This window comes from Pipistrellus kuhlii, unplaced genomic scaffold (genome assembly GCF_014108245.1).
Source record: "Pipistrellus kuhlii isolate mPipKuh1 unplaced genomic scaffold, mPipKuh1.p scaffold_m20_p_6, whole genome shotgun sequence".
NCBI lineage: Eukaryota > Metazoa > Chordata > Mammalia > Chiroptera > Vespertilionidae > Pipistrellus > Pipistrellus kuhlii.
Genome location: NW_023425562.1, coordinates 5016670 through 5039521, shown reverse-complemented (window position 1 = coordinate 5039521; position 22852 = coordinate 5016670). Strand labels below are relative to the sequence as shown.

At 41.6% G+C, this 22852-nt stretch overlaps 1 protein-coding gene across 12 annotated transcripts in view; it reads right to left on the bottom strand.

Moving 5' to 3' along the window:
• Window positions 1-22852, bottom strand: part of PTPRT (protein tyrosine phosphatase receptor type T) — an 845125-nt gene that overhangs the window by 84230 nt on the left and 738043 nt on the right. For all 12 annotated transcript variants that reach the window (XM_045574406.1, XM_045574409.1, XM_036418808.2 and 9 more), the window contains one exon: window positions 20644-20792. In XM_045574406.1, the coding sequence (XP_045430362.1) occupies window positions 20644-20792 (149 nt within the window). The remainder of the gene's footprint in view (window positions 1-20643; window positions 20793-22852) is intronic.

Here is a 22852-nt window from a genome sequence, read left to right as displayed (position 1 = left end):
AGTGATAAAGTAAGTGTCATGAAATGTTAATGGCAGAATCTAGGTGGTGAGTAGATGGGTCTTTACTGGAAAAAAATCTATCAATTTTTCTGAATACTTGAAGATATCAAGAAACACACACCTGTCTGCCCCATCCCCATCTGAGAGGACCACGTTACAACCTAACTATACCCCCTTCAGGAATCACAGTGCAGCTTTCTGGACCTGTATGCTATCTCCCTAATTACAATAGTGATTGAAAAATCCATAGTGAAAATATTTAATGCCTGTATCCTTACTGACTGTAAGCTCCATGAAGGTGCTCTGTTTCTGCCATTTACTGCGGCATTTCCAGGACTAAGTGCCTGCTCACTAGATACTTATTTGTCAGGTAGGGACACCTTTCCCTCTGAAATCTGTCCTCCAACTTGCTAATAGAGGTTCCAAGGTTCACCTGTCATGTCTTCATGTTTCTATGGCGAGAGTAGCAGATCTTCTTTTCCTGACTCAGTACTATCAGCCTGGGGGGTTTATATTGAGTAGCAAAAAGTCAAATTTACTGTAAATGCATTTCTTCCCCAGGTGGGCTTCTGGCATTTTAGTGACACCCAGATCCACGGAGCACCTCTGGGGCTGAAGGCTCTCAGCTTCCCTGAGACTCCAGTTTGGGCAGGACATGATTAGTTTCTCACTGGCTTCAGGGCGATGCCCAGCATTTTGTGGTGTGTTTGTATCACTGCTGTCCAAGACCTCCAGCCTTACAGGACGATGCGTGATGATAGGAAAGAACCTCAAATACTAGTAATACCTCACACCGAAAACGGGAGCTTGTCTTATTTTCTCTCTCATTCATCAAAAATCATAAAAAAGACAAAGGTATACAAAATAGTTGCAGAGTAATCCTTAGCTTAACTGGAAAAATTTCATTTTGACAGGTTGCACAATCTTCAGTCTGACAGGTGACTCTGTGTTTCTTTGATGTGTGAGGAAGAGAAAATGAAGTGACTAAACTTGTGTGGGAGAGGAAATTGAAATGTGCAACAGCAGTCTGAGATGAGTTTGCCATTTTGCTGGCGGATAGGAGCCTGGTTTCTCCATTCTCAAATGATGCCCTGTATTCTTAAGGGGAGTTTGTGGATATAATACCACAAAGACAACAGCATGTTGACATTGGAAATAGTTCTTGAGTTTTCACCCTGAATTCTCATCCTGGTTTTGTCGTAAAATTGTCTTGTACAATTACTTTCACAAGCATCTAGCATATGAGAGCTTCTGTGGATCAAAAAGTCTGAGTGTAGCATTCATGACTCAAGGTCTTTCACGAGGTTTCCCTCAAGCTATCAGCTGTAGTTATGTTCGAATCTCCGGACTCAACCCTGGAGAATCTGATTTCCAGTTTACTCACATGATCATTGGTGATTAATTTTCCCATGGGTTCCTGGAGCAAGGGCCTCAGCTCCTTGTTGGCTGTGGCCTGAGATCTCCCTCCATTCTTTGCCCAGAGCACTTCTCCATAGGGAACTCCCAACAGAGCTTCCCACAGAGCAAGCAAATGAGACAGTGAGAGAAGATGAGAGCCACAGCCTTTCCATAGCCTAGCATTGAAAGTTACATCCGAGCACTTTGTCACATCCCAGTCATTAGAAAGAAGTCAGTGGCTAGATCCGGCCTGCATTCAAGGACCAGATTACGAAAAGATGCCAAATAGGAGGTAGGGATTATTTGGGTCATTTCAGAGACTGCCAACCACAAATCCCAAACGTCACTCCACAACGCTTTTGTGAGAATCCAAAGAAATAATGTCAACAAAATAGCATGTATAGATATTATAGCAAAATAACATATAATATTACATTATGACAATTTATTCTAAGAGGTTCAATCAAAACTCTCCAACTGATTTTACTTAGCTTTGCTAAGTATCTGATCCGTTCAATTAATGTAAGTTCTTTAATTCATGAAAGGTTCTAAACTTCCCTTTCTACAATTCTCCAAACATTTCCCCAACATTTGACACGTCAAGGAAAATAAATGGTTTAATTTTCCTCATAACATAAATTGCCATTGACAATAACTTTAATCACTAAAGAGTTAACAATGCACTTTGAATGGCTCTACCCAGATAAAAAATTCATTCCCTATGTAAATTAATTAGCCACATAATTGACAGTCGATTCCAGTAATAAAAGACGAATTAAGTGATTCTGCTAAGTAAAAAGTGCAGTGTGATGAATCTGCTAGACAATGGACTAACTAATAAATTTTCATGTTAAGTAAATGGCCCATAATGGTAACTAAACACTCGCCCTGTCTAGGATCAGTTGAGAAAGCAACACTGCTTTTAGAAAACAATGACAGAAGTGACTGTGCCAGCCAACATCCTAACAGCATTACACTGGGCTCCTTTCCAAGCAGGGACCAAGTCGTAAGTCTGAATGGGGTAAATGTACTATTATAGATCTGGGAGCAAAGGCAGGGAAATCACTGTTGTCATAGCAAGGGTGATTGGCCTAAATGAGGACTTGGCCTAGTCCAATATAGCCAGACTGCAGTCGTAGTAGAACCCAGTAATGGACAAGTGCTGGTAGCCTTCAATGCCAGACCTTACTGGGCTAAGCATCTCGGGAATCATCTTGGATTAACCCATTTATAATAGTGCTTCTGGAAGGATCTGGATTCAGAGAAGTCTATGCTTCTCATGGGCTTCACTGGCTTGGAGTTTAAGTCCTATCCAACAAAGAACACTGCAGACTTTCCATCATTAAAACCTGTTCTCTGGACCTTTATAGTTGGAACATAGTCTTAGTTTCTTTGCTTTTCCTTGAACACATCAGGCACACTCTTGCCTTGGGGGTCTCTAGCAAAAACACGTTTTTCTGACATGGCTTACACAGTTTTTATTTTTCAAGTCTTTGGTCCAATTTCATCTCTATAATACTGAAATACTCCCTCACATATCACTCCCAGCCCCACTTATGCTCTTCCATTTTTTCAAAGCACTTGTTACTTTCTATAATATACTTTTTAATCTTTTATTATTGTCCATTGTTTGTTTACTATCTCTCTCTGTCCCCTACCATCACTACCATGTAAGCTCTATGACATCAGGGTTTCTTTCTGTTTTATTCACTGATGTAGCAAGAGAGCCTATAACATGTTTAGCATATAGTAGGTGCTCACCAAACATTACTGATTGAGTAACTGGCAGCAGGGTTCTGAAGCTTGTTATCCTCTAATCATTAAGCAGAATAGTACAATATTAGAAACAGATGGAGTAAGGAATAGTCTGTAACCTGGGATTTGAAGACATCATTATTAAATTATGCCATCCCACCAGTGGCCTTAGAAGAGGGAGAAGTGGGCTACAGCAGTAAGATCATATGCAAGAGAAAGATTAAGTTTAAATCTAAGATCTATCACTTACTAGCTATGTGACCTTGAGAAGTTACTTAATCTCTCTGAGCCTCGGTTTCTATATTGTGAAAGAAGCCTAGTGTTAATAACAATTGTTGCTCTATAGTTTGTGAGAATTAAAGGATATAACATATGTACAACATCCTGCACAATCCCTGACATACACCTAGGAATCCATAAATGTTAGGTTTTTTTATTCTCCTCTTTAAAGACAATAAAGCATATCCTTAATTCATAAGGGTAAGTAGACTTTTCATGTTTTCCCAAACATTGCAAGACCCAAAAGGAAATAAAGTTGGAGAAGAGGAAGTAGTGAATGGAGTGGGGAGGAGAAGGAAAGAAAAAGAAGTTGGAAGCATCGGGTCTTCTGGAAGGGGAGAGGAGAGGTCACAAGGGCAGAAGCAGCAGGGGGCACAGAGTAGTTCTGAAGATGTCCCTTTGGTTTCCAGGTCTTTGCTCAATTACAGAGTTTAAGGAAGCTAGTATTTGATTATGAGGACTTTAAAGGTGATGATTGGGACAAAGCTAGCAAGATTAAGGCTTCTTAAGAAACCAAAGTGCTCCCCATTTAGTTCTCTTAAGACTAGTGCAAGGGTCTCCTTACCTCCACTATGGGTCAAACCTAAGGGCAGCCTTAGTCATCTCCATGCCTCCAAATCTTCATTTTTTCCAGCAGTGCACAGAACAGTTGGTTGAGTACAGAATAACTAAAAGTGAATCACTGTGATCCACCTCGAATCACAAAATTAACATATGACTCATTCAATCAACATTGATCAATCATCAATCATATGCCAGGCTCTATACTAGTCTCCAGAAACACAGGGGTAGCCAAAACAGAAGTGGTCTCTGCACTTTGGAGCTTACAGCCTAGTGAAGAAGACAGACATTAAGCAAAAAAACCCATAAGTAAATAAACATGTGCACGCATGACACTTGTGATTCATACCAGGAGTGACTAAAACATAGTGCTATTAACAAAAAGGTCACTATTTAGATTAGAGATTGGGAAGCCCTCAAAAGGTGACAGTTAATCATGGATATGAAGGATAAATAGGGGATAAATAATAAATTATAGAGTGGAAGAATATTCTAGGGAGAGAAAACAGAATTGTGGAAGCCATGAAGTTGGAAAATACTTAATGTTTTCAAAGAATAGAAAGTCAATATGAATGGACTCTACTGAGCAATCCAGAGAGAGGTCAAAGATGAGACCAAATCTGTAGACAGAAATCAGATCATTCTAAGGCTTAGAGGCCATGAAACATATGGTGACCCAGTGACAGGCTTTTAGTTGGACAGTAACATGGTCAAGCTTGCAACTTAAAACTGCAGAGAAGTCCAGACAAGTAGCTATTTTATAAGTAAAGCATGATAATGACATTGAATTATTTGGTGAACTTCAGCTAATGGGTCAATTTGAAAGGAGAGTGATGTATTAGAATGAGAAGAGATATTAATAAGCGAGTGTCCAGGGAACAGCTTTGCAAATGCATGCATTTGCCAAGGCACAGCTGGCAGAAGACTCAGTGGAGGACCACATGGGTCTACACTGCAGCAGAAGCAGAAGTGACTGCTAGTTTGGAATGATTCTCTTCCTTTTGGAGCCTCTGTCGCATCTGTAGATCAGAGGGAATTTCACCTAACCTGGATCAAAGTCCCTGAAGATGAAAAGGGGTTTTTACTTTGGAAAAACTGAACTGGCCCAATGAGACATTAACTGAATAAGGACAGTCGTTTCAAAAATCAAACATGTCTGAATATTTCCAGGCATAACACCATCAAGATATTAACTGACCAAGCAGAGAGACAGATTCAATACTTGTGAATTTAAAAGCAGTCTCCCAGGGGGAATGCTAGAGAGCATCCTTTCTCTACCACCTGCTTCATGATGAAGAGTTGGTCACACCAACTGGTTTGCAGTGTCTGTTGATTCTGTAGCCAGATATGTGTGGGTACAGGTGTGGGTGTAGATATACGTGTAAAATAAAATTTCCATGTAGTCCAATATTTTGTGCTGTCATTTTTCTTGAATCTGAAACAATACTTAGCTTTTTTAAGCCTTATTAACTCCCACTCCAGTACTATTCTCCTTGCTGTCCTAGAATAATCTTTCTAATGTTAAACATAATCCTGCCCTTCCACTTTTAAAAATCTGTGTTAGCTCCTTGCAGAAAATATATTTCTAACTCTCTAGTTTTTGAAACCTTTTAAAAAAGTCCTTGATTTCTTTTCAGGTTCATTTCCTACCACTTAACCCCATGGAGCTAAAACTTCAAATACCCCAGGAAGGTCAAAACAACCATAATTACAAATCCAAGGGAAGGGACTTCTGGAGGAAAGAGTCAGGGTCAGTCTGACCGTTAGAAGGATCAGCACCACGGACAGAGACCTGCCCTTCACATTCTCTCAAGCCCTAGGCCTAGGAAAGTTCATGTTATTGAAGTCTTTTGGACTCTGTATTTTAAGAAAATATATTTACACTCATAGCAAATTGTACAAGAGAGCAAAAGCTCTTTCCAGATTCTGAAAATATTCAGAGACTCTGGTGAATCATGTGCTAGTAATGCAAAAATTACCATTCTAACCTAAGTGGAAACTGGATATCTGAAAAATATTCCTATTTATTCTTGATTATATCAGCCAAGTACAATAGATTTTCTAACACCTCAGTGCCCTTGTACATGTATTCTCTTCTTTTATAACAGTATGGTAGTTTCTGTAAGATGACTATCGATTCCTTCTCTTCATACAGGCATAAACCTTTCCACTTACTGACAGGTGGAGCCTGTTTCTCCACTCTCTGAGGCTAGCCTGTGACTGCCTTTAATAACCATGTGCATCAGAAGTGATGCTGGCCAGTCTGGACCAAGCTTTGAGAAGACCAGCATTCCTCCTGGTGTTCTCAGAGCACTTGCTCTGGAGGAAGCAGCCGTCATGTACGAGTCTCATTTCCATCAGTCAGCCATGCTACAAGGAAGCCTGAGTTAGACGCAGAGGGAGAGTGCAATGCCAGCCAGCTCCAGATGTTCTAGTCATTTAAACCAAGGGTCCTGGCATTCAAATAAAAGAACCATTTAGGCATCCCATCCTCAGCAAGTGCCACTCGAGGGAGAACTGAAGTCCCTGAGACATGGCCTTAGAGAACTGTCCCAGTTATTTCTAGCAATGCAGGCCATTCCAGTGGAGTCTCCCCATGTCCATACAGACACAAGTTATCTCTTCCATGCCCTATCCAAACTCCAAGCCTACAAAACTGTGATAAACACACAGGGTTGTTGTTTTATGCCATTAAGTGTCCACATGGTGTGCTATATCAGAACAAAGCAATAACATGTGTCTTACTTTCTGCCTTGACAAACTCGGACCACTCATCCTTTAAAATTCAACTCCTCTATGATATCTCCTTGACCATCTTGAAGCAGACCAACAAGCCTATTTTCATTTCCTATTTATATTCTACCAACTCATCTCAGCTTTTTTTCTCACCTCATAAACCAATATGATCGAAACCCCTTCCTAGTAAGCAAGTTTCAATAATTAAAGAAACATCTTGGGTCCCAAGACGAGGGGTGTGGGAAAGCCAGCTTTTCATACCATATATGTTGAACCCATATAACAAGTGCCCACTGTGTCCCATAGCCTTCTCAGATAACTGATGTTCCTGTGGCCATTTGGGAGGCCAGTCAGTCAACAGAGAACCACAGCCTCCTGTTCCATCGTCTTCCTGTATTTACTGTGTTTCTCGCTTATTCCACTGGCAGAGCCAGATAGCAGCCTATCTGAGTCCAAAGATCACTCATCTGGAGAAATGATCATATCCCATTCCCAGACCAGCCAATGGTCAACTACTTGAGGACACTTTGAGTAGCAGTTCCCAGTTTTGCAGAAACCATAAAAGGAAACTTGCAAAGTTCCCGTTGGTGTTGACAGATGAGGGGTTGTGGCAGGGGTAGGAGACATGCTGAAATCTGGCAAAGAAGTATTCTTTGATTCCTTTCTGTCTGCACTCAATTCTGGATGCAGAAAACAGGACAACAGTATGTAGTGTGAGATGTACCAGGTTTTCTAAATACCATCCTTTTTTATTCTTACTTAGTATATAGGATTGCTATACCTGAGTCCCATCTGTCTATACATCCATCCACCTATGCATTCAACTAAGTAAGAATTGGGGGCATTCTGTGCTACACACCATGCTATATGCTGGGGATAGAGTAGTAAGCAAGACATAAATGCTCCCCCCCGCCACACACACACCTTGGAGCTTGCCATCTGTCACAGGGGTTGGACCTTCAATAAACCCACTTGGAAGATGAGGTCAGTGCTGAGAAAAAAGGGAACACAATTCTATGACAGCACTTAACAATGAAATCCAATCTGGCCTGGGGAGAAGGTGGTGGAGAATGGAAGAAATCCACGAGTTGAAATATAACAGTCATTTAGGGACAGAGTGCGGATGTAGCCAGTGCTCTAGATGAGGAGTTGAAAACATTTCTGTTAAGGGCTAGAGAGTAAATATTTTAGGCTTTGTGAGCTAGAAGATCTCTGTAGCAATTACTCATTTCTACTGATATAGCACAAAAACAGTTACATATAGACTATTCTTAAAAAAAAAAAAAGCATGGCTGTGTTCAAATAAATGTTTGCAAAAACAGAAAGAGGGCTGTATCTGGATTGTGGGCTGTAGTTTGCCCACCCTGCTCAAGATACAACAGCATCAACAAAGGCCCTTTGATAGAAGGGGTGTGGGAAAGGGGAAGCACTAAAACCAGAAGGTTGGTGGACCACAGAGAAAGGGGCAGTGAGATGTGAGAACCTAGAAAGGATGGCTGGGCAAGACCTGTAAGAAAGGTCAGGATGAGGACTTTGGTTTGCAGCTTAAGAACAATCAGAAGCCAGGGATGGATGAGGCAGCATGCTCAGATTCACCTTGAATAGCTCTCCCTGGCTGTTAAGAAAACGTGGACTACAGAATGATAAGAATGAATATGAGGCTTATTTAGAGCAGTGATTTTCAACACTGGTTTGCTGCAAAAATTTAAAACATGCAATAGCTTTCTGTTTAGTCAGGGGCACTGGCCACTTCTGCCTTAGATTGTCAAATAAAATAATGACAAAAGCCAACACAACAATAGCTGCCTGGTGCGAATGAATAAAAATTATAGCTATTTTTTTGGTCAATTGATGGACAAAAAATCAATTTTTTTGGTGTGCTGTAGAATTTTAGTAACTAGTTTATGTGTGCCATGAGATGAAAAGGTTGAAAATAGCTGATTTAGAGACTACAGATCTTATTGAGGTAAGAGATCATGTGACTTGGACAAGGATGGAGGCAGTAGATGTGGATGGGTTCTAGACATATTGACGATGTAGAATAATCCAAACTTGGTGTTGAATTGATGTAGAGGGTAAGGCAAAGGGACATGTCATGATGAATCTATACCGTATCTCTGATGAGTGGACCTTTACTCTTGCGTATAACATATTGCCTCCTGTGTTAGTTCTAAGATATATAATTTTTGTTTTCATTTGCAGCCTCCATAAAATTAGGAAATCAACGCACATGGCTGACCAGGTGAAAAGCAAACCACAACTGAGGGGAGATGAATCACATGGTTAATGGGCCAGGACAGCTTCCTCTCACCAGGCACGAGCATCTCTCTACTACATCATGTCATATCTCTGTTGCCTGTGTTCACTATCACATCATGGGCTTTTTGAATAGAAATGCTTTTGTTCTGTGTGTGTCACCGACACTTAGTAATTTGGTTGGGGGATCTTCTCACTTGATGTATGCCCACTCTGGAGGTAGGCTTGGGTTAGAGATATATTAGATGTGATGTGAATAGTTCTCTCAAAAACAGTCAAGAGCATTCCACTGAAAGCCAGCCTGAGCAAGCCACATCAGGACACCCTCAATCTGAAATGACCAGGAGACCATCAAAGGATGATGGCAATCGTAACTCAGAGAACAGAGGGGTTTTGCCTAACCTTGGCCCTTTAGTCTTTTCTTCCACTTCCTCAAATGCTACTTTTTAAAGATGTGCCCTTTCTACACCTCCAATTCCTATCTTAGATCTGTGTCCCACCTCTGGGGCCATGGGATAACCTTCTCCGTGGGCAAGTACTTTAGGAGGGCTCCTTGACCTTTGTGGTAGAGTTAACCATATGACTTCATTGATTTTTTAAGGTATGTAGATCCACCCCCAATTCCTAACATATAAATCAGACTTCAGGCTCTTTGAAATTTCTACTCTGAATCAGAAAATTCTGCTTTAAATACTGAGATTCTGCCCTGGCAAGTGTTGCTCAGGGGTTATAGTGTTGGCCTAAAAACTGAAGGGTTGTAGGTTCAATTCCCAGTCAAGAATATATACTATATTGCAGGTTCTATCCTTGTTCCTGGTCTGGGTGTTTGTGGGAGGCAACCAATTGATGTGTCTCTCTTAAAAATCTCACTCCTCTCCTCTCCTCTCCTCCCCTCCCCTCCCCTCTCCTCCTCTCCTCTCCTCTCCTCTCCTCTCCTCTCCTCTCCTCTCCTCTCCTCTCCTCTCCTCTCCTCTCCTCTCCTCTCCTCTCCTCTCCTCTCCTCTCCTCTTCTTTCTCTTCTTCTCCCCTCCCCTCCTTTGTTCTATCCCTTCTTCCCTTGAACCCTCTCTTAAAAACAACAACACAAAACTGAGTAATCCATAGACAGCCAGGAGGCCACCTAACCCATTGACCCCTTCTTACACTCTGAATTCCATCTCAGGGCCCAGGTGGATGACTAGAAGGTTCTGCACTTGGACCATATCTGCACAGCCCCCTTTATAGTCCCCTGTTTGCCCTCAGTCTTTACTGGTTGCTTTTTTATCATCACTCCTCACATGTAAATCCTGGTTGAATGTTCTGGATCTTTTGTTTACTTGCTTAGTGACCCTAGGCATCCCACTGAATGTGTTTCATCTCACTGTGCCTCAGTTTCCTTATTCATGGCAAAGTCTTCAACCATCTTGTACACAATGTGATGCTTCAATGGTTAGAAGATGGAAACCAGAGGAAGAACTAGTGAAGAAGCTTAGAAAATGGCTGGGGAGGAAGGAGAAATGCAGGAGAGTAGGAGTCAAGCAAAAAAAGTATTTCAGGAAGGATGGACTGTTAATATGTCAACCATATAAACCCAGGAACAAAGCCAGGTTAGATTTCTTGGTAGCTGTGTGCCCTTGAGTTAATTATTTAATTTCTTTGAGCTCAGTTTCCCTAACTGCTGTTGAAAACATGAAATGAAATGATGCATGAAAAGTGCTTTGTCCAGCAATTACTCACAAAAAGAATTATTAGTTATGTTTTCAACTTATCAAGGCTGTAGCTTTGAGCTGAGGGGGGAAAAAAGGTCTCTAAGCTGGGTTTATTCTGCTACCTAGCAACCATGTATTTACATTTTCAACATCACTTCTTTATCCCTGATTACTTTAGCAAGCACTTTGTAAGCGCCCTGTTGTAATTCAGGACCACCTGTGAGGTGTACAGAACAATTCTATTTTCTCTTCAAGATATAGAGGGCTGGCATAAATTGTTAAAAGCAACTTTGCAGCTTTACTGAGGTCTCTTTGGAAGGGTATTGAGAAGCATTGCCTGGGCCAGCTCACAAAGGACAGGCCTGTAGGTGATATAATAAAACGCTGTCCCTACTGATTTGTCATGCAACCCTGAACCTATACAAATCAGGACAACATGAGGCCTGGTTCCAACAACATGCAAAGGCACCTAACACTAGGGTCACTCTAATTTCCTGGAAAGTGATGAGGCTAAAAGGCAGATTCCACATCTCTGGCCATATGAGCTCAAATCAGAGCACCTTGTGCCTCAAACCCCCTTTTCTGAGCGCACCATGCCCCTTATGCCTCCAAGCCTTTGTCATTTCCTCCTGAGAAAATCTTCCTCTTATACCTCCTTCAAATCAAAATCTATTTCCTTGCAAAGTACTCTGATCAGTGTTTTGGGGGCACTATACATGCCTTTTCTCCATCACTTATCACATTAATTAAAACCAATCCACTTCCAAATCTCCTCTTGGAAGACAGTAATATTTCTGAAAGAAGACATTGTATCTTATTTAACTTTAAAAATCTTACATTGCTTGGTATATAGTCAACATTTGATGAATACTTAAAGGAACACCTCAGCTTCTCCCATAACCAGGAAATGAAAAATACAATTCAATTATAGAAGGATCTGTTTTGTGTAGAAATCAGATTGGGGGCCTACAGAAGATATTTTAAGACAAACCATTATTAACCCAAGTTTAGTCTTCTGCAGGAGTCCATGAAGCCAGGACTAGAATGATCAAGCCCTCAATGCTAGGCCAGGTTCTGCTAGTGACTCAATAAATGACCCTGAGAAAACTCAATTTTTCATCTTTAAGATGAAGAGTTGGATCAGATGGTGTCTAAGGTAAGATTTTGGTTTTGATGATCTATGATATCCCTTTTTGAGTCTAATATCCTTTTCTAAAATTTGTCTTCATTTAACTCCTTAGTGTTTGTGATGGATAATTTGTCAACTTTTTCAAGGCTACTTAAATTTCCATGTTTCACTTCTTAGCAATAAACAATCCCATTCAATACTGAATTACCAGGAACTTAATAAGTGTGCCCTTTAATCTGTCAACCAAGTGGATGATCACAAAATATTCAATAAGCCCTGTAAAATATTCGATAAAACTGGAGGCAGCGAGCTTGTAACATTCAATTCGTTTCCTAGATTCAATTTAATCCTGGAGCACCCAGAAAATATAATTGTCCCTGCAAATAGAATTTCGGGCATTAAAAAAAAAACATCTTCACAATGTTCTGTTGAAATCTTAGTTTCACTGTGACTCATGATTGCTTTTCCTTGTAAATTTCCACTCCTTCCACCCTGACTCTTAGGATGTTTGCTGTTTAGACAAAAGGAAAGTTCCAGAGATGGTTGGGAGGGGACCTCTGGAGGAGACCTCACTATCCAAGGTCTTAGCAGCCTTCAGGTCCTCTAAATGTCAATGTTTCCTCGGCGGAATCCACTCCGAGAAAGGGGAGGTACAGCCTTCCTCTCCCCATGTGCCTGTCACTCTACTGTTGTCAGGAAAACTTAGCACATGGAGAACCAGGGCTTTGGAAGCTGGGATTCACCAAGTACTAGGGTTCTCAAACTTGAACATGTGTTAGCATCACCTGGAAGGTGATGTTACAAACAGTGAGCTTGGGGTTTAGTAGGTTTGAGGTGAGGCCCAAAAATTTATTCCTAAAAAGTTGCTGATGTTCACATTTTGAGAACCACAGCTTTGAGCAAATGACTTTGTAAGCGTCCTGTTGTAATTCAGGACCACTTGTGAAGTGTACAGAACAATTCTATTTTTTCCTGAAGATATAGAGGGCTGGCATAAATTGTCAAAAGCAACTTCAGCTTTGCAGCTTTACTGAGGTCTCTTTGGAAGGGTATTGAGAAGTAATGCCTGGACCAGTTCACAAAGGAAAGGCCTGTAGGTGATAAAACGCTGTCCCTACTGACCTGTCATGCAAACCTGAACTTATACAAATCAGAACAACATGAGGCCAGGTTCCAACAAAATTACAATATAATAATAATTTTATTACTCCCTCTATAAAATGGGAATAATACATCTACCTTACGAAGGGAAGCATAGTGGAATGGTCTTGGCTGTGGGCTTAGGGGTGTCAAACAGACCTGGGTTTAAGTTTCAGCTCAACTATTTAAAGCTATGGAGTCTGGGGCAAGTTCCTCACTTTTTAAACCTCAGTTTCCTCACCTATAAATAATCAGGGGTAATCATGACAGTTATTTAATCCTCCCAACATACGGATGAGATAAGATAACGCATATGAAACTCTCAGCTGGAAATGGGCTCATAATCAATGCTCAATAGATGATAATTGGTATTATGAACACGAATAATTATTTCATTTTGAGGCCCCAAACTTGGAGGATTAAGTGAGCTCACTGGCTGAAATAATCAGAAATCAAAAATATTTCAGTACACTGGGATAACAGCGTCAAATATCATAAGAAGATTCTGCTTGGATAAAATATAGAGTCCTTTACTTGTGCCCTCAATTCATCTTCCCCTGGGCTGAATGAGTCAGCCTTGTTGGGTAGATATGTGATAGACATTTGGAGGTTTATTCAAACATGAGCCTTGTAATCTGAACTCAGGTTTGACATCCAGCAGGAGGGTAATGGCAGCTCTCTGAACTTCCAGCAATTAAGCTCCATGTAGGGGGTCATATTTGTCTTGGACATAGACATAGGCCAAAAGGAAACAGAGGTGTCATTCAAAAATTTGAGTAGAATGAAAAAGAGAAATGTATCCAGAATAAGGCTGATATGGGGACTGCTTAGCCTCAGGGAAGGACTTCCAGGGCATACAGGTGTCAGCAGTCCAACATCTGGGGGAGGGGTGGGAGAGACAGGAAGAGAAAGACTGTCTTCATAATCCACGTGACACCAGAGGGCAGACAAGGGCCAGCATACGGTTGCTGACCAACACATACTTATGTATAAAACCAGAATGAATGAATGGGAGTTAGAGAAGATTTTGGCTTAAAATAAGACAGAATTCATCACCAGAAGAATTGGAACCAAACGTGGGCTTGGAGCTAGAAAATCTTAGTTTGAATGCCAGTTCATCACTCATTCATCCATTCATTCATTAATTTATCCATCCAAACAAATCTCAATGAGTATCACATGGGCCAGATCATTGAGCAATGGCCAGCGTATGTACTGGTCACTAACCATGAAGGTCTCAGGAATTCACTCTGAGGACGTTAGCCTTGATTTACCTCAGGGGGAAGGGGAAGCACTGAAGGATTTTAAGCAAAAGAGTAAAAGGTTAAGTTGGGATATTACAAGGATGGGAACAGCAGAAATATATTTAACCTCACTGAACTTAGGTTTCCTTTCTTATGACATCATGACAGTAATTCCTCCCTGGTAGCCATGTTTTGAAAATTACAGATAATATGTAAACAGTGCTGAGCAAAAGGACTGCCCTAGAGGAGCTCCTGAACAAAGGGAAGGTGTCATTAGCAATCCTTAACTTGGCATGCTATCACATCCATCATTTCTCCCGGGAAGGCCACGGTCAGACCAATCTTTCCAGAGACCCATTTCCGCAGCTGCCTCACCATCCTCCTGAAAGGGGTAAGGAATCTTCCTCGGGAGTTTGCCATCACCCCAGCCAATCCCCACTACATTGAAAAAGTCATGATCTGTCTTCTCCATTTGAATTGTTTTAGTTAAACAACATGTTTCTAAAATAATCAGGTTAAAATCTTGCCTGGTGCTTCCCCCCTCCTGCTCCATCTTTGCCAAACCACTTCATGGGGTATAAGCTTGAACATTTCCATACATGCCTGTAAGGAAACACTATTACGTAGTCTGTGGGCTGAAAGACAGGTGGGGCATCAGGAGTCAGAACCCACCCTCCTCCTCAGCCGTAAATATCTCCTAAGGCTATTCCGTGTCTGCTGCTTACCAGGTGTATGTTCAGTCACACTGGAGGTTCAAAGTCAGGGGAAGGGTCTGGTGGCTCTTAGTGCAGGCTGCTGCTGCAGCCCCTGTTGGGCTGTGTCAAGATGCTCATTGCTGATCCATCTGTTTGCACCGCTAGGCTGTGAGCTCTCTATGGACAGGGGTCATTGCATGCTCATCTCTCTGTCCACCTACAGGGCTTGGACTAGCTCAGGAATCTCCAAGGATGGGACCATCGCTTTACAGTCCCAGCTTCTTAAGAAGCTGTTGTGACAAATCCCACAGATTCTGCCTGTGCGAGCATCTGATGCCCCAGGAGTTCAAGCTCTGAGGTGGACAGAAGAACCAAGGTAAGGCCCTGAGCTCCCAGGCAGCAAGGCTCTTCAATCTTGATCTCCTTTCTCCCCATCGCTAGCTTTGAAGTGAGAGAAAGCTAACGGTGAGAGGAAGGACAAAGGCACTTGGTTTTGAAAGTAAAACATGGGCTTTGGGGTCCAGATCTCACTATCTCTTCATCATGTGACTCGAGGAAGGTCTTTTAATGTCTCAGGGCACCAATTTTCTCAACTGTAAAGTGGGGCTAATGACAAACATACCAATTGTACAGGGTTCCGGTCAAAATGGACTAAGATGATGTATTTGAACATGCTGATCTCAGAGCCTGGCACCTCGTGGGCATCTGATTGGCTCCATGCCAGGGCCTGCCCCAGGCCTCCATGTAGGACACAGCTGTGGCCTAGGCTACTCTTCTCATGGTTGAAAAGCTGGCTGACCATTGGGAGAGAAGTGGAGCTGAGCTCGCTCCCAGCCTCGGCGCCCCCCTCCTTCCCCCCCCTCCAGTGAGACCTGTGAGCAGTGGGCTGCCGTTGATGATCCAGAAGAAGCCAGATAATACTATTTGGCTCTCGATCCCATCCGCACTCTTTATGTGTGCAACTCTGAGTTTATTTACTTTGATTCTTTGAAACTACATTTCCTCATTTAGAAGATGGTAATATTATTTAATTATGGGTTTCTAGGAGACTTAAGAGTGGGGTTTGTATAAAGCGTGAGATCTAATCTAGTATGTGCCAATAAAAGTTATCTTCCTCTCTGAGCTTTCCCTACTAGGAAGCTCAGAGGCAAATTGGAATTTGAAAGTTACCAGCTTGCATCGTTAGATTACTTTTTTTTAACATAATAAATTCCATTTTAATACAACCTATCTTTTGACCTTCTTGCCTTCATTTATGTTTTCCCGATCCTGATTATTTATTTCTCTAACAGCTGTCTTATTTTAGGTACTTTGACAGGCTATTTCCCCAAATTCTTTGCAGAAATAGGCAGAGAGCACCTAACTGATATCAGGAGAGATGGATCCTCACTATGACTGTGCAAATGCCTGTATGATGTGGGGCATAGAACCTGAACCTCAGTTTTCTCATCTATAGAATGAGGGTAATAACAAACATGCTGGCTAGCTCTTGTACAAGAATAGGATCTATCACTCCTTTGCAAAAGTACTTTCATAAACTATAAAAACTTGTAAGAGAAAATGTTTATTCTTTGTAAAATGATGCCCCATTTTACTTATTTTTGCAATAATCCCCTTCTCCAAACTGTGTCTGAGACTCATGGCACAGGGACAGGCATATATTAAATGCTGAGAAATGGCCAATGAGTCTCACCTCCAAGGCCTCAGCCATGCCCATTTCCTTACTCAACAGAGAGCTAGAAGGCCCAGTGCCCGACCCTTTTTTTTTACCTGGACTGTCTTCACCCACCAGAGATGGAACCACTCCACAGAATGGAAGCATAAAAATAAAGACAGAGTTAACTAACGATACCCAATGAGTCAGTGAGTCTGTCAAATGCCATATGGGAAAGGCAGGCAACCAAAGTCCCTATCAGAGGAATTCAACAGGGATTTGTTTTGAAGCATTCTGATTTGGCCTGAAAATGGAGAAGGGGATGATGACACCATGAATAAAAGATATAAAGATGAAGATTTAAGCAGGGATCTAAGAAGAAAGCCCCAGAAAAAATGACCCAGGAAACAACCCCAGTGAGTGAAAGATCTCAGAAAAAATAAAAAACAACCAGGCACACAGGGCAGTAAGATCAAAATCAGATTACTTGGTTAAAGCCAGCATTTCTTTAAATGGAAAACAATGCACATTGTTTGTCCTTAAAATATGACATGCTCTCCTTTTTTCAAGAATGTCAAAGCAATGGCCCATACCCGACAAAGCCCCATCACCCAAGCCACCCAAATTTGGGGGGCTTGAGTGAATGGGTGTTGCAGACCTTAGCATAGCAGTGACTTGGGCTGGAAAACCCCAGAAAATAAACCTCTGCATGGAAAAGCAGAGTGTGAATTAGGTCAGGGCCCACCTGTTCAATAATGAAATAATTGCTCGGGGCACATTCATCTGTAATCTTTTCCAATGTGACATCTATTCTTGTGCTCTGCTTTCCTCAGTGCTTCCTCAACATTTGCAAATAATCCTAGGGCCTCCTAAAGACACTGCCGCAGAAGCAGACAGTCACTTCCCTAATGCCTCAAAAATAGATTCAATTTTATATACAGCAGGGTGATTTCAGAAGCAATTTCAATATCTCCAGTGTAAGCATTACTTATATATACTTTTTCTCCCTCAAATCTCATTCCGGTGGTTCCACAAGGCGCTTGGAAAGGTACCGGATGCATTCCAGGGCACTCAGAAGAACCCCAGAGCATGTTTGTGGCTGTAGTCTGAGGACAGCAGATGCATAGATTAAATCCTAACATGCTGATTGATTCAAACAAATGCAACATTTCTTGATAATTGAGTATAGTGTCAATTGAAATTTGTTTTTCCTGTCTTTTTAAAAAGCAGTCTCATTAAAATGAATGTATATACATATATGTCTCTGTGTGAGTATATATAAAACACACATATTAGTCATCTGGAAATAGTGTCTCTGGACTTTAAAATATCTGATTAGATTCTGCACAGTATGCTGCCTATTCCTCTCTGGCTGGCTAATCCACCTCGGTCTTAAGTGCTTTCTTCTTAAGAGTCTAAGTTTTGGCCCATGAGGAAGCGGGTGATGATGCTTCCCCTTAAATCTAAGAAATCGGTGTTACCCAAGTTTTTATTTCAGGTCAGAAAGCTTACGGTCACATATCTACAACTTTGAGGTCACAATGATTGTTATGTGTCTTTGACCATATATATATTTTTGTTATTCGGAGTTCGCCAAGGACATTCTTGTAAGTGCAAAAAAAGTGTGCACAAGACACTGGCCTGTACAGGAAAGGTTTTGGGCAAACGGGTGGCAGTCAGTCAGTATGTGTCATCAGCAAGACTTGCCCCTGGGCCAAAAGCAGGAAATCCAGTTATAAATTAATACAGCCAGTGCCTGGGGGGATCAGTAAGGACACACCAAACCCATTTCCTTGCTCATCCCTTCTTTCTCTCTCCTGGCCCATGCCAACATCCCCTTTTCCCAGACCCCAGGGAATGTGTGAGTCCCAGCAATTCATCTTGGCTGAGAATGGAAAAGGACTGGCTTCATGGTTTGGCAGACCAGAAACTTGTTCTGCACTCTGAGAAAAATGAAAGCTAAGTATTTGTTCATGAAATAATCACTATGTGCCATTAGACTTTGTCTTCAAAGCCAATACTCAACTATAAGAAGTGCTCAGACTGAGCTATATCAATAATGGGCAGAGTGACAGCATGTGTCTATTTATAGAAGGCAAGGAGATATGCACGAAATCACCTATGTTGTATTTTTGCCAACATGTTTAACCTGAATGTAATCATGATGAAAATATCAGATAAATCATGATGAAAAAATCAGATAAATCTTAATTGGTGAATACTTTATGGGACAACTGATCTACCTTCTAAAAAAAAGTCAGCATCCTGAAAGATAAAATATAGGTAGGAGGGCTATTCTAGATGACAGGGGCTTAAGAGACATGATGACCAATCTAATGTGATCACTTTTATTGGATTAAAATAATAATAATGGTGACAATAATAATAAATTTTAGGGCCATTGAGCAAATTCAACTATGGGCTGGTGTATTAGGTATTGAAATAAGGTTACATTTCTTGGGTTGGATAAGTTCATTGTGGTTATGTTGAAGAGCTGTTCTGATTCTTAGGAAACATACATTGAATTCTCTGGTGGTAGAGTGTCCTGATGTCTTCAACTTATTTCTAAATGATTCAGGAAAAAAATATATATGGAGAGAGAGGGAGAGTGCAAATACCACAAATATGAGCAATTTGTGAATAAGACAAAGGCTATAAGAGTATTCATATTACTGACCCCCCACAATCTTTTTATATTATTTTTATAAGTTTAAAACAAAACTCTCTTTCCCAAAGCAGCATATCAATATTTTAAAAAGCCATTTTGCCATTGAAGTTCAGTACTCTTAACCAAGGTCCCTATAGAACTCCCTGAGTGGCTTTTATCAAGCCCACATTCCTTCTTACTCCTCATCCCTGTCCTATCCCTCATCCCCTTTATATACCTGTTCCTTCAGGAGATTCTGATTCAGTGGGTGAGACCTGGAGCCCAGCTATGCATATTTTGAAAACTGCCTTGGGTGGGTTGGTTCTGGGCTGCACAGGAGGTTAAGAACAATGGGTCTAAGTTACTCTCAGATCCTGGGTCCATCAGGAACTAGTGGTGAAACTCAGGGCAGGTCAGTACAACAAACTGAGCCTTGGAGACCTTTTCTAGAAAATGGGAACAATAACTCTGGCTGTGGTGAGGAGGAGGGTGGTCAGTAAAAATTTGCTTCTTTTCTTTTTTCATCTTTTCATAGATCTGAATCATCCCAAACTAATCACATCCAAAGTAATTTTTACAAAATATGGTTTCTTCCATTTGTCATTGACACAGCATGTGGAGGTCATCTGTCCATGCTCACATTCCTTTGGATTTCCTGCATTCCATTAAACCCAGAAAACACACACACACACACACACACACACACACACACACACACACAAAACTGGCTGACAGAAAGATCCGAAAAAAAGTCAGTTCTCTCGAGTCTGATCACTAAGGTGACTTTAGGTCACCAGTCTGGTGGATGCCCTTTGGAGGAGGGCCAACCCTGAAATCTCAGCCATTTCTGTTGGCTCGGGGTCCAGTATTAACTCTTCATGAGGACTCAGGTGCTCCTGACTAAATGCTTCTTAGAACACTGGCTGCAGCTTGGAACTAAGTGGCCAAGGTTTGGAATGCATAGCTTCCAGGTCTGAATATACTACTTATCAGCGCTGGGACTTGAGAGAAGTTGCTTCTCTAAGCCTCAGTTTCCTAAGCATCCAAAACAGATACAGTAATAATCCATGACTCATCTTCCTTACATGGTTTATAGAAAATGTTTTAAAAACTATAAGACACTCAATTCAATATGGCATGTTTTTCTCCGTAAGTGTGTAATGATGTCTTGCTCCTCCTTTTTTATTTTTATTTAACTACTATTAGTTTTAATCTGTCTTATTTATGCCACAGGCAGTTAAAATGGTTGCCCCCATTTTAAGGCAATTCTTAAACTCTCCTTTTCACTCCAGGAGAGGTGGTCCCAACTTTTTCCCTGGAGAACTTTCATCCTGGGCCGCCCCAGGGAAGCACCCTAAACCCATGCCCTGCAGCACTTGCCCACTCTGAGGGGTCCACAGCAGAGGTACCAGGGTTAAGCGGGACCACAAATATCCCTTCCCTTGAGTGGGCTCAACTTACTGAATCCGTTCACATCCTGAGAGCTGGAGGAGAAGCCTTCATCATTGCGGCTGGTGCTGAGTTTGGTGGTGGGTTTGTCGGTCGAGGCCACAGGCCCCATCTCCCTCTGGGCTCCACTCTGTGTCTCCTTCTGCTTCTTGGCCAGCTTCCTTTGGGACATGTGCAAGGGAAAAAATCACAGTCAGATGGTGCCAGTTGCATTGAGATGGCTCTCCTTCCCCACCTATCATCCTCAACCCCAAACCTGGTTCAGTCTCCAGCAACAAAGTCAAGGTGGGTCCCTCCTGTGTCAAGGTGGGATAAACCTAAATCCTTCTAATACCATTAGTGGCTTCTATTTATTTAGAAATATGATATGCATCCTGCCTCATCCCCAACCAGGGTGTGTTCTTGGAACAGGATGAGCTTAGAACAGGAATTTGGTGAAACTAGCAAGATGCTTCCCCTACTCTCCTGTCAGAGGCATGGGAGGCCAGATTGATCTTTCTGTTCCCATGGCTCTCAATGAGATTTAAATGGAGTCTGACCTTTCTCAGGAATTGAGCTCATGAAATAACTAAGAAAACAATGGTAGATTGAAGTAGGGGTTGATGGTTGGCAGTGGGTGAGGGTGGAGTTTAGGTAGTCTTGTAGTTCAAAAAAAAAAAAAAGTTAAAGCTAAACTTGATGTATAGCTTTTTACCTAGGCATAACAGACTCTCAGAACCAGATGGGCATTTATGATAACACTAGTTTAGAGCAGTGCTTTCAAACTCTGGTGTAAACTGGAATCATGTGGAGAGCTGAACACACACACAGGCCCAAGCTCATGGAGGTAGGACAGTGCCTGGACCAAGTTCTCCAAGTTATTCTGCCACTGCCCATTGAAGGTTAAAGCCATTAGTTTTAACATCAGGCAAACATGGGTTCATACCCTGCCTCTAGCACCTGGCAGCTGTACGACCTAGGGCAAGTTCCTTAACCTCTATGCCAGTAAACTCTTCCTCTGTGTGCTGTGGCAAATAACAGGACAAGCCTCAGAGGGTCGTGAGAATTAACAGAGACAATGTGTGAAACATATAGCACAGTGAACACCCAACACAGCTGCTATGCTTGTTTTAACATCATCACCACTGGACCAACTACATTCCAATGTTTGAATTCCCCTCCAACAGCCCCACTGTGAAATCCCCAAGTGATATCAAATGATGAAGACTTTGACAACTCAATAAAATGCTAAAGGGTTAAAAGTGGTTCTCTACATGGATTTGAAATCTATTTCCCTTAAGTTCTAACTGATTTGTCTTAGATCTATCATCAGAGATGTAAAAATATGACTAAGCCCTCTTGCATACGACAGCTCTTCAAATGTGTCTGAAAGGCAGCAGGGTCCCTCTGGGTTTTTCCAACATTTATGACACTAAATTATGAAGTTATTATGTTCCTTCCTATGATATGAAAGGCTATAGGTAAAATCTCAAGAGTAAATTCTCCCAGTTGTCTTCCTTCATTTTTCACAGAACTTGGTTTCAAATTCAATCTTGGTCACTCTTATCTCAATGAGAAAAGAACAGATTTCCCAGAGAAGTCAAATTCAGTGCCATATAAGAAATAATTCTTCAAAGTTGGGCCCTCCTGATTATGAGATAGGCAGTTTCAAGAGGTAATGAGCTCCCTGTCAGAATAGGTATTAAATGAAAGGATAAACCTGGACTTTGAGAGCAGTTCAGCTAGGATCAATTTTAGTTGGGCACTATGCTAGCATCCTCCTTTGCACGGGCCCCTTGACCTAGGTGTAGATCACATAGAAGAATGACCAATGGTACAGTTAAGTGAGCGTAACTTGAGAAGAGTTTATACATGGGTGGGGAACCTTTTTTTCTGCCAAGGGCCATTTGGATATTTATAACATTATACTTTGGCCATACAAAATTGTCAACTTAAAAATTAGCCTCTAAATTTGGTCAAACTTTCATTAACTCCTCCCTAATGCCTTGGCAGGGCCAATCCAAAAGATTCCTCAGGCCTTGTATGTTTCATGGGCTGAATGTTCCCCATCACTGGCACAGAAGAACCACTAACAAAGGTAAGATAGGTGTGGGGGACACAAGGTATAATATATAACTGAAGAGCTGTCTACCACTTGTGTGGCCAGAAGGAAAGGGAGGAAGCAATCAACAGACCTAAAAGGAGAGAGGCCACTTGCATAGAAGTGGCCTTCTCTTGAAGG